The sequence below is a fragment of the Cibotium barometz genome, chromosome 22 (assembly GCF_041138505.1).
Source record: "Cibotium barometz isolate CiBa-2024 chromosome 22, ASM4113850v1, whole genome shotgun sequence".
NCBI classification, from domain to species: Eukaryota; Viridiplantae; Streptophyta; class Polypodiopsida; order Cyatheales; family Cibotiaceae; genus Cibotium; species Cibotium barometz.
The window spans coordinates 37,180,454-37,192,564 of NC_141067.1; the positions used below are offsets into that span (position 1 = coordinate 37,180,454).

General features: G+C 42.9%; 1 protein-coding gene across 4 annotated transcripts in view; it reads left to right on the forward strand.

Moving 5' to 3' along the window:
* LOC147626574 (uncharacterized) overlaps positions 1-11,080 on the forward strand; it is a 28,521-nt gene extending 17,441 nt beyond the window's left edge. Inside the window, exons 7-14 of one of the 4 annotated variants that reach the window (XR_015268618.1) lie at positions 833-1,090; positions 5,204-5,310; positions 6,512-6,605; positions 7,482-7,688; positions 7,867-7,925; positions 10,015-10,135; positions 10,252-10,353; positions 10,849-11,080. Coding sequence is in view for 1 of the 4 variants with exons in the window: in XM_086816626.1 (XP_086672752.1) it covers positions 833-1,090; positions 5,204-5,310; positions 6,512-6,605; positions 7,867-7,925; positions 10,015-10,135; positions 10,252-10,353; positions 10,849-10,905 (798 nt within the window). In the remaining 3 variants the exon portion in view is untranslated. Of the gene's footprint in view, positions 1-832; positions 1,091-5,203; positions 5,311-6,511; positions 6,606-7,481; positions 7,689-7,866; positions 7,926-8,070; positions 8,193-10,014; positions 10,142-10,251; positions 10,354-10,848 lie in introns of those variants that run through there. The other 3 variants (XR_015268616.1, XM_086816626.1, XR_015268617.1) reach the window with 3 other exon arrangements.
* The last annotated feature ends 1,031 nt before the right edge of the window (positions 11,081-12,111 follow it).

Below are 12,111 nucleotides of genomic sequence, written 5' to 3' on the forward strand. Positions count from 1 at the left end.
TAGGAGTCACCAATCTTTTTTGCCGCGGTTTCATTTCAAGAAGGAAGGGACTTATGTATCTGTGCTTAGTTCAAGTGCTTGCTAGATATATGGATAACTAAGTTGATGATCCTATTAGGGACCTCATCCTGTGATGACAAATGTGTTTGGAAGATTGCATCCAACTGAAGGGATGAAGCTTCAAACTGTGCAAGCATAACCCATGTGGCAATCAGGGTTTGTTCCTAATGGGCCTAAGGAACATCACAATTTGTGACTTCTCAATCGTGGCCCAATCCTTCAAGGTCAGCTCCCCAGAAAGGTGTTCCATACTGCTTGGCGGACCGTCCCAAGCTCTTTCTTTATGGATCTTGAATATGGGCTTGGAAAAATTTCTGTTTCAATTTTGTAAGGGAACTATATCCCTTACTAAGGTGAACCTTGACAGCTTTACTTTTGGTAATGGATGGGCCCAAGTAAGTGTAGGATTCCACCGTCTCTATTGGTTCTCCTAGTATGTGAAATTAGGACTTTTTTTTTCTTTTCTGATAAGTATGAAGATCACCCACCCTCCTCCTTACTGAGGTATAAAGGATCTTATGCAAACTGATTTGAAAAGTTTGTAAAAGAACTTGTGATCACAGTGATATGCATGAGTGTAGAGCATTGCATGTTGTCTGATTTTTAAGTAGTACAAAATACAATTGAAGGGATGGATATCATGAAGATTGTAGATCTTATCAGCCTAATATGGAAGGTCTGATCAAGCAGTGGAACAGCGGGGGCTATGTGGTAGAGGTTTGATTATGCTTTGTACACCATTGACCAAATATATATTCTATTGCTTTGACAGGCAACTGAAGAACACAGCAGAAATGAGGTCGCTCTTCTGGTTCAGTCTGCAAGAAGTGAAGCTAAGCATTCTCAAGAACAGCTCAATGCAGCTCTTTCAGCAAAAGAAGAGGTTGATTGCTCACTAAAAAACTGCATTCAACTGCTCTGCCATGCACAGAAAGAGTTGTTGACATGTAGGGCTTCAGCAAAACAGCAACGATGGTTTGAATCGGTTGTACAAGAAAAGCTACAAGAGTTACAAATTGCTGAGGAACAGGTTTTTTCTCAACTCTTCTTATTTAAAACCGTAAGAGTATACTTGGAAATCTGTGGTCCAGAAGAGCTACAGATTTGATTGTTCCAATACCAATTCTTAATGTCAAGTCCGAGGCACCTTACACACAAACATGATATTGATGTTTGCTACTCTAGTTTTTGGCTTGCCAATCAGACCCATAATTGTATGCGCAAAGACAACCTCCAAACCAAGCTCAACCCATCAAAACCAACAATGGCTAGTGTTAAAGTTATGATAAAGACAACTAACAGGGAGGCAAGTGGGCCAGCATTGACGCAAGCAGTACATCTTGGCACAAAGGTGTTCAGAAACAAGGAACGAGGGTCACAAGGACTGTACACTCTTTTGTAGAGGCTATCTCTAGCTTTGGATCTAAAATGCACATAGAAAACATGTGCAGAGTTGAAAGTGTGAAACTGTGTGATTGAAAGCATTAGTAAGTGTGAGCTTTCACCATGCCCACAGAGTCCTTTTTGTTGCAGTCCACCACCTCCTATTGAAATATATGACCTTGGTTTTGCCATGGTTGGATTTCAAGTCCTTATCTTTGCAGAAGGCATAGTGCATTGAGGTGTTCATGCAATTCGTGTGCTGAGGGTGCTAGGAGTACACTACCATCCATGTAAAAGAATATTGATGCCACTTTCTCTGCAGTGTAGAGCCCTCTCCTCCTAATCTGTCAATCTTTGCTGTGTGCATACCCAACTTGTTACTTGCTTATAAAGAGCTATCTGTGGTCCAAATGACCTCATCCTCCACCTTTAATTGTTTGAACCTGTTGATCAACCTTGCATTTGGGATAGTGTCAAATCTTTGTGAAAGTCCACAAATCATCAATACACTGATGAGTCCACAAAGCATCAATGTTTTCAGGCCCATTTCCAAGAACCTAGTACCAAATGTTTGTTATTTGATAATTTCGTCCACCGGGCAATGATGTATGGGGTGCCTTTCTTGGGCCAGACTTGGGAGAGCAGGACTGGCAGAGAGTGGAGAAACTGCAGGTTATGATGCTCTCAGTGCCACATGCCATAGTATTGTCCGAGTTTGGATCCAGCCCCTCTTGTCATAGATGCCATGTTCGAGGCAGTCAGGTAATAGCAGTTGTTGGTATATGGTTTGAGTCACATGGCTTTGGGATGGGCTGCCTGTATATGGTTTGATCACATGGCTTTGGGATGGACCGCCTCCCCCCCTTTGAGTTCAGCTTGGAGTCCCCCTTGATCTCTCATGGTAGGAGATCAACCACATCATCCGTCTAGATGTGACTAGACTTCACTCAGACAAGGCATGGATATCACGAGCTGAGCTTTCCCCGAAGCTTCAGTCCTACAGAGAGCATTTCTGGAGGGTCGTTGGGGAACGGTTTCATTGAGAGGTCGAGTTACCTCCACAGACACACGTCCCATGCCATGAGGATTGCCATTGGTCAGCAGAGGGTGCTGTCACACTGCCTTCAGATTGAGACGGAGAGAGCAGAGGGCATCCCACGAGACAGGGGGGTATGCAGGCTATGTAGTACTGGAGAGAGAGAGTCTGAGGAGCACTACATACTTAGATGCCCAGTTTACTATGAGAGATACGCGGACTCTACAAGTGTCTCTCTAGGGAGGGAATTGGGCCTTTGTTATGGGTGATGCATTACAGAGATCAGAGATGCTTGGGACTGTATCTACTGGAGTTGAGACACCACAGAGACAGACTATTGAGGCAGCAGCCCGAGATACCACATAGACATTTATCACTGACTTCTTTGACTCCAAGCAGAGAGCAGCATGTATGAGATTCCCGAGACACGTGAACCAGGACAGAGCTGGACATCCCCATGGAGTGAGCACCCTCCAGACCTGCAGCAGGCTGGCATCACGCACCTTGGGAGTCCTCCGAGAGAGAGCATTATGCCTCCACAGAGGCAGACACCCCGGCTTCCTGTGACCCAAACTCTCCACTTTCCTGCTCCAGATCCGAGACTTGCTTTAGCGATATAAAGAGGCAGCCCCGCAGGTGGTTGATGTTGAGGACAGATACACATTTCATGAGGAGGACGGCACATTTTGAACCCCAACATATGGTTCTTCTGCTGCCCACTTTATTGTGCATACAAGGTCTATGTAGTACATTGTCCTTCTCTATCCTTTCGGCAGCTAATCTTTTACTTCTTTCATGTTGTCTTGACATCTAGTTTACTCATGGATGACATGTAACAAGTTTACATTTCGGGTCTCTCGTAGATGATAATAATAGGTGGTTGATATTGAGGCCGAGGCAAACCAGACCACTGATTCCTACCAAAGCTAAGCAAGAGGGGATGTCATGTGCAACCCACTTTTGGATGCTACGACGACATAGTGTACAGGACAAGTGCAAGGACCTAAGGCCGGACACCAGGCATTTCCATTATGAATTCTTCGCCATGGGTGAGTTGATGGAGGATTTTTTGCATCTCACGTGCTGAGATCAGCATGTTCTCTCCCGTAGGAGGTGGAGCCTTGTGGCTTTAGATTCCTCATCATATCACCCATTTTGTGGTTGAGATCCCACACAAAAAATGGATGAGGAGCATGTGGTGTAGGGAAAGCTGGCGTGGGTGGAATCATGAATGATAGACGAAAGTTTGAATGTGACTGTGGATATGGGAATGTAGAGATGAAGAGATGAAATATGATGGGACAGGTGGTCCTTAAAGACGTGGTCTAGATCATGGTGAAAGTGGATACGGGTGAAGGTAGAAACCAGGGGGATTGGAAGTAAAAGTTTCGTTTGTTGTTCGAGACCGGTTTGTACACCTGCCGCTGCCATCGCTTCAGCGCCCTCCCATCCTTGTGCGCAGCCTCCTCCTTTGCACCGCCAGCACCCCCCCCCCCCCCCCCCCCCCCAAATTAAAAAAAAATAAAAAAATCCCCCGGTCCTCTATGCGCCTCCAGCCCTCCAGACTTCATCTCCTTCCTCGCCTTCCCTTCCCTCCCGTCCCCCCTCCTCGCTGCCCCCGCCTTCACACTGCTTGAGCCCTCCGCCTTTCCTTTGGCTCCCCCCTCCCTCCTGCTCGCCGCCCGCTAGTGCGCTTGGCGCAGGCTTGCAGTGTGCCCCCCTAGCTGATCGCCTCCCCCCTCGCCAACCCCCCCGTCCCTCTCTCTCCCCCAGCCCCCGACAGTGCCCTGATCCAGTCAGCGCTGCCTCCCAGCTCTCCTCCGCTTGCTACCTTCTGAGCTCTGCCCTAATTAGTTTTGCTTCCCTCCGCCTTCAGGTGCTTATCATTTTTGGGTTTTTTTAAATCCTTGGCAGGTTTGGGCATCATCTGACCCCAGGAGGACTCCATGGCAGCCGCTTCCCCATCCCCGACCGAGGCTGCCACCCCTTGCCTCTCACATGCATCCGAGCTGTCAGAAATTGGTGGCAAATCCTCAATTAGCTTACCTTTTTGCAATTAGCAAAGAAGTTTGTACAGAGCTGGAGATTTGATATCATGTAAGAGGATACAACAAGAAGAGCATGGGAACACTCAGGATCTTTCACAATATAAAACTTTTAAACTCAAATTGTACAATAGCAAAGAGAGAGAGAAGAATACTTTATTACTGAAGTGATGAAGTGATACAGTAGATGGAAAATCCCCACACCTGCATGCTCATAGATAGCCAGGATTCTAGATGAAGTCATCATTTGTAATCCGCAAAAAATGATGCCTGTAGAACTGCAGCTTTAGTCAATCCATCCATGTGATGAGTTTGTAGTTGGAGTCGTCCTGAGTGGATGAGCTGGTAATGTCTCGCGTGGTGAGAGGTAATAGTTGCGCATCCATACTGTAATGAAATGGTGGCTGACGGTCCATCTAAAGCCCATGACCACTCTGGAAGCCTGGCATAGCATTCCTTGTCATGTCCTTGCACTGCTAGTTGCCTTGACGACTCCAATGCAAGCCTAGGAAGTTGATGTCTGAACCATCTGCCATACCACACACCGTCATGTTCGTGCTGTGCTAGGTGCCTTGATGAATGTAAGCCTGGGGGGTCCAAATTGGAGAGAGAGAGAGAGAGAGAGAGAGAGAGATTTCCTAAAGTGATCCTGACAATTCTTTGATTTGTGGCTAAACAGGTGGAGTTGGAAAGAGAATACCTTGTTGACATTCAAGCCCAAAGTTTGATCAAGTGGACTGTGTTGGAGTGTGTCTGGGAAGGGGCTGTTAAATCCTTGTTGATAAGGTCAGAATTGGAAATCTATGGTAATTCTAATGATGTTCATTCATGGTCCATGAATCAACGATTTTTAGTACTGAATACTTTAATAAAGTGATCAAGGCTGCCAGACAGCTGGAGTAGGATGCAAGCAACCAACTGCAACCAACAATTGTGTCAGGGGGAGTTTGCACATGGATCACCCTGTTATCCAATCTAGTTGGCTGACCAGTAAGGTGTCGTTTTGAACAGCCTTGATCTTAGGGAGCTGGCTTGCTGCCCTTGTATATATTTCTTGTTCACGTGTGCATGTTCCCTCTTGTCACCCTGTTATCCAATCTAGTTGGCTACCTTTTAGGTGTTGTTTTGAATAGCCGTGATCCTAGGGAGCTGGCTTGCTGACCTTGTCTGGATTACTTGTTCACTTGGCATGTTCCCTCTTTCGTTTTCATTAGCTCTTATATTTTAACTGGCAATCTTGGATTTATGAGAGGAGCTCTAGTGGTCTATAGATTGAGACAGTGCACTTGGCTCAATCTTTGCAGGGCTAGAAGTAGGTGTGGCGTCTTGTTTATTTCAAAATTTATATTGTTGGATTCTACTCTATTTGATGGTACGTTAAATGTGATGCTAGATTGAGTAACAAGCTATAAATATCAACTATATGTGTAAGTACACATAGTAAGTTAAATGTGATGCTAGATTGAGTCACAAGCTATAAATATCAACTATATGTGTAAGTACACATAGTAAGTTAAATGTGATGCTAGATTGAGTGGACTTTGCACAAGCTATAAATATCAACTATATGTCTAAGTACACATGCTTTCAAGACCTTTCGATTCCCTTTCTTGAATGTTGGTCCCTTAGTGATCATAATTTGGTGAGTTGTATTTTCTTGACTATGCTCCTTCTTGATGCCCAATGATTTACACGAAAAGCTTTCAACATCAGAAATTTCCACACACCATCCTTCCTCCCTTACCCCAAGAACTGTCTGAAATCAAAATCCGTGCAAATATTTGAGAAACATATGGTGTAAGCCTTGATTAGCTCAGCTAGAATTATATGGTTGGAAACATGGTTCTTTTGAAACTACGGTGCATCTTTTTGAAGATATGATAGCCTTGATTGCATAAGAATCTAAAAACATCGAAAGAACCGTAGCACCAGAAAGACCTAACGTAATTGTGTTCTTAACATAGTTTTGTTCTTTCTCATCTTGCAGCGTTGACACATGTATTGCTGAAAGCAATTTTCTGGATGCAACTCATGCGGCATATGTAGAGAAAAAGACAACACCAAGATTACAAACACGGAAGGTAATTTATCAGTTGTGCTTTATCCTCGGATTGGGATAGGAGACTGGTTATTACTTATACAAACAATACGTGCATGCCTGTATGGACACTTTCAGTCCCAAACTCATGAAGCTGCGAAAAACCACATTTTGCTTGCTTGTGTACAAGGCTTAGGCAGAGGGCTTCTACCCAGGTCTAAGATTCTTTGGAATCACCTTACATACTGACTGGTTTTTGAAAAAGTGATAATGGCCATTAATGGGAAAGAGAATCTAAAAGATTTAACTTTCTCAATCTGGGGAAATTAGTGTTTTGGACCTTATAGTAATAAATTATGGTTTGTGCAACTTGTATTCCCTCTTTGTGCTTGTCCGCAACCTAGACTTAGTGAAACATGGAGATAATGTGCACATTGTGTCGAACCAAGAAGTTATGGTAGGTCTTCAAAGATCCCGTTGAATGATACAGGCCTTTTCCCCACTATCGTAAGAGCTCCTGAACCTCGCCAAACTCCCATGAATGGCATCTTTGAAAACCTAAGTGTCTCTCCTACAAAACACTATTAGTTTGCTGGCTTCGGAATTCATTCCCATAGTGACTTGTCAGACTGTCAGCCATGCCATTTCGTCAGAAAATAGCTCACCTCAAACTGGGCTCACCATTTTCGGAAACCCAAAGGCATCCTAATGGCCATTCCCTAATTCTTTCTAACCTGTTTTGACTAGAGTGTTGCTGGTTTCCCTTGCTGATTATCCACACTCTTGCTTGAACCAACCAGTGCCTCCATCACTTCAACTTGCAGAACTTGGCCTCCATAGAATCTGTAGACAATAAGTTGTAGTGTTTTAAGCTTGGTCTTTGTCTTCTTTTGCAATATCTCTCTAGTGGTGAATGCAGATGTCACAACTTACCTGGTACCAGGGCTGACAGTACAAGAGCTTGGCTTGATGAGATGTTTTCCCTCATGTAGAGCTTGAAGAGTATTTCATACCAAGGAGGGGCTCCCAAGAGAACATCGAAAAACAGATGTAGCCACGGATTCACTATACAAGCACTGTCAAAAACTTCAATTCTGTGGAGAAAAGAGAACAAGAAGTTCAGAAAGTGTGCTGGTTTTCATGTTTTATCAAGTCATTTTGCAAGGGATGAGTTATGTTTGCATGTGTTGAGAACATACATTCTCAAAAACTTTGTTTGTGGTTGTTTCTTTTGTCTTTAAAAACAGTTTTTGTTGTAGAAAGTGTGCATGTGATTGCTATCTTTTCTTGATGTATTGATACAGTGGTCGTTAGAAGAGGAGCTGACTCCAGTGAAGGCTTCGAATCTTTTGGCCACACCAAGGTAATGGCTTATTCTGTAGTAGCATCAGTGCAAATTCGCTAACTTCTCACAAACTTACACTTCTAGAATCTCGCACATGTCAGTCTAATCATTTTTAAGCTTATAAATCTTGCTTCCTTTTAGATATTTGTTTCGTGGTTTGCAGCCACTGGGTAGAACCTAAGGTCTGAAGTCCTAGACATACGCTTGCAACCATTTCTGCTGAAGTAACGATTCACAGTCCATATGCAAGAGGGTAGCTTGTTGCAACATTTCTGCACTCTGGAGGCAAGCTAGTAATCCTTAGTTCAAACCATTTTCATGTCATTCAAAGTTGAGGTTGAAACCGAGGAGTACAATGCCCGGTATAATTTGCAATCAGTGGCCATTCCTGTTGCCTTTTCAGAGATTCATACTTGTTCCCTTAGTCATAGATAATGATGACAACAATGTGTGGCACCCTTCTACATGAGATACAAATAAAGAGATGGACTCAGGAGGGAGTAGAGAAGGCGAAATGAGACCCAAAGGCAGAGACAGAGTAGAGGCAGGCAACAAGGAGGAGGCACATGGCATTAGACTTCAGTATGCCTAAAGGGACCCCAGTCCCAGGGAGTGGCAGTTTACTACCAAGTTTTAGGTCATTTCAAGCATCCTACAAGATGAGCGGATAGTAGCCTTACGAACATAGTAAGGTTTGTGCTTTTTTCTCAAAATTACATGTAGACAAGCTTCTGCTTGTGACATGCCCTGTAATAATGGGATTTCCCTATGGGTTTGATCATATTAGGGATTCTCTAGAGGGCTTTGGGGGTCCTATTTGTGGATAGAAGCTAGTGCTAGGCCATGAAAATGGCCGCATCCCAAGAATGTTGAAGAAGTACGAACATCTCTTGGTTCCTCAAGATTCTATTGGCCGAGCTTCAAGGGGAAGGGAAGATCTTCTAGTGGAAGGAACCACAGGAAAAACTTTGTACACTTAAAGGTTTTAATAGCTATAACTCCTCTTTGGAGGATAGTATACTCAAATCATAAGTGTCTTGTTGAAACAGAATAATTATGCTGTAGGAGCAGACCTTATTCAAAGAGGAAAACCAGTTGCTTTGGAAAGCAAGAAGTTGGACCATGCGTAGCTAAATTATTCAACATATATAAAGGAGCTTTTTGCTATCATTGATACTTTGATGAAATGGAGGCAGTATTGATATGGTGCTAAATTTGAAATCCTAATGATCATGAAAGTATCAAGTGGATTTCTAACCAGTCTGACCTTCATGGTAGGTTGGCCAGATGGGCTGGGATGTTACAAGAGTTCGATTTCGAATTGAGGTATCACAAAGGAAAGTATAACAAGGGAGATATAACGTGGTAGCTGGACTAATGGCAAAATAGTAAATGAATTGAGTCTTACTCAATTTCACATACTCAATTTCACAATGAATTCTTAAGAGTCCATTAAGCGTAGATGTGAGCATGATGCCCTCTACTTTGAGGTTTGGAAAGCAGTCATAAAGAGGGACCCCATAGGAGAAGCATCGAGGATGGATGGTAATCCTACTGAAGTTGCATCAAGGCTGGATGCAAATGACAATGCTATCCAGAGAGGAACTGAAGCTTTAAAAAAAATGGATGCAAATGAGAATGGACTCAAACAGAAAAAGTAAACCATTGAGGATGGGTATTTCTAGGTAGAATGTGTATACCAGAGGATCTGCCAAATTTTTTTGTGAATGTCATGATAGTCAGAGCCCTGGACATCCAGGAATGCAGAAGACTTGTGCTCTTTTGGAGAGAGTTTTTCTGGCTGAGTATGAGTAAGGACGTATGTATTGAAATGCCAAAAATGGAAGTATGGGCAGACTAAGAGGGTTGATCAGGTCATTGAGGATATGCTTCGAGCATATGTCAATAAGAAGCAACCAATTGGGAATAATATTTATCCATTTTAGAATTGGCGCTTGCAAAGGACCTATGAGATGAGGCCTGCAGCATCACAATGGCTGAACCCGGTTCTTAGGCATTGTATACAGTCTTTGAAAATAATGTGCTTAACTCTGGATACATATCATGTCATTGATGATCACCAGGTTATGTTTGAATCTGCACTCAGGTCAGCATTTTCAGGAGAAGATGGGCAGAAAGGGCCATTTTTTAGATCACCACACGGAAGGATTGGTTTTCTTCAATGGGATGCCGCTTTAAGAGAAAATCTGATAAAATCTGAGCATAAGGTATAGTTTGAATCTATTTAGGAACATGCTTAGTATTGCAAAATATGTTAATCTTTAAATTGGATTGTAGCATTCGATTTCTCAGTTCAAGGATCATCTGAACCTAACCCTTGCAGGTGGAGATTCTCGGTGATAAAGTGGATGAGCTGAGGATAGTCCTAGAGAAGGTTACTTCATTGTTAGATTGCATTTCCAAATCTAGTGTTACTGGACATGCGGTAAGCGTCCCTCTCTCTCTCTCTCTCTCTCTCAGAACTAGTGCTGACTGGACCCAATATTTGCAAACCTGATGTAGAATAGATTAGTCAGGACTCAGCCTGTAACTTAAAAACTCAAATACTAATCTCACAGAAGAGACTAGTGATTACAGAGTTCCCTTTTCTTTTTTTTATGTTTTCTAGCATGATTTTGATGTTGCCTTACGCATCTTTCATCTTTTTGGTCTCATGGGCCAATTTGCCTTCCCCACAGATGTCAGGACAACAGTGTGTGTGATTCCTGAAAGGATGTGTTTGATGATTGGGCTTTTTTGTTCATCAATTTCAGTAACTTGGCACCCTCATCCCCTCATGCAAGCACATTCATGCCTCCCCACATTTTTTAATGGGCCATTTGGAGAAGTGGTTCAGCTGTGATCTTGAAAAAGAAATAATGTCAGGTATCCCCAATTTTATCTTGTAGGGAAATTTAATTGGCTCTCTTCTCATGTGCAGACAAGACTACTAATGAGGAGGATCATTGAGCAGCTCCAAACATTTGAATGTGACTAGTCCAGCACCCCAGATCAGATGTAATGTTAGGACGAAGCAAGAATGTATCAACGCCACCATAGCTTGCTTACTTAACAGAGGCAGAGGCTGAAGGTTTTCTTAAAGATGTCATTCTTTGTTCCAAGTACATTTGTTTCCCAATAAGTGGTGATTTCCACACGTCGTGCTATTGAAATCGAGTGCAAAATAGTGTGTTATTAGTGGATCTACGTAATAGTGTGTTTTAGTGGATCTACGTTACCGACTACAAATAAGCACCCAACATGTTTTTTTTTGCTCTCCCGTATTAATTAATTTGTTGCTTAGCCGGTCCCCGCATTATTTAACCTTAGTAAAATTGAGGTTTGAAATTTTTTAAAAGGGTCGAAGACTTGTTTTAATTTAGAAACAAGCAGCGCATCCAGGGGGCTGGTGAGCAGAGGGGAACGAAGGTCGTGGTGGACAGAGGCGGTTGCCGTTCTTCCTGGAGGCGACCACAGAGGAGTTGGTCTGCTGGCCTCCGTTGGTCTTCGGCCTTGGAGAGGACCAAGGTTATCACTAAGGTTTCAAACCTTAGTGTGCCTAAGTTTTATTTTTGAGAATTAAGTACGAACACCCTCAAAAAAAATTTAATTAATACAATAGAGTGAATAAGTGGATCTACGTTACCCACTACAATAGCTTCTAACTACTTAATCCATTTTGATGATGGAGATACATCTACCCATCTTCATGTTTTCCATTTTCAATGCTAAATTTCCTAATCCCATCATTAAATTTATAGCACACTTCCATAGGCAAATGTCATGGTTCACCCAAGGTGTCTTTGCTCAATCAAGTCAAGAGTTTTACTTTAGTCTTGCCGAAACATGTCATTGGGTCTTCCCTTCAAGCCACAAATGCAACTGCCTATTATGAGCGGGTTAGATCTTCCATCACGTCCTAACTCTTTGTGTCATAATGGAATGCTCTTTGCCAAGAGATGGTCTTTTGTGGTGGTTCTCTAAGGCAGGGGAAGAAGAAGAATCTATTGTAAGGAGAAAACTTTCAGTCAAGTCTATCTAGCAAGCATCTATCAAGCAAGCAAGATCCAATGGAGACTATTACAAGTGAATGATTGTCCATTGCTATAGTTTTTACATTGGGTTTGCTAAACTTAAAAATGGTCCGTTCTCTATTAGTAGTCTTAAGCAACTATGTACACTTGGTCCGTTCTCTATTAGTAGT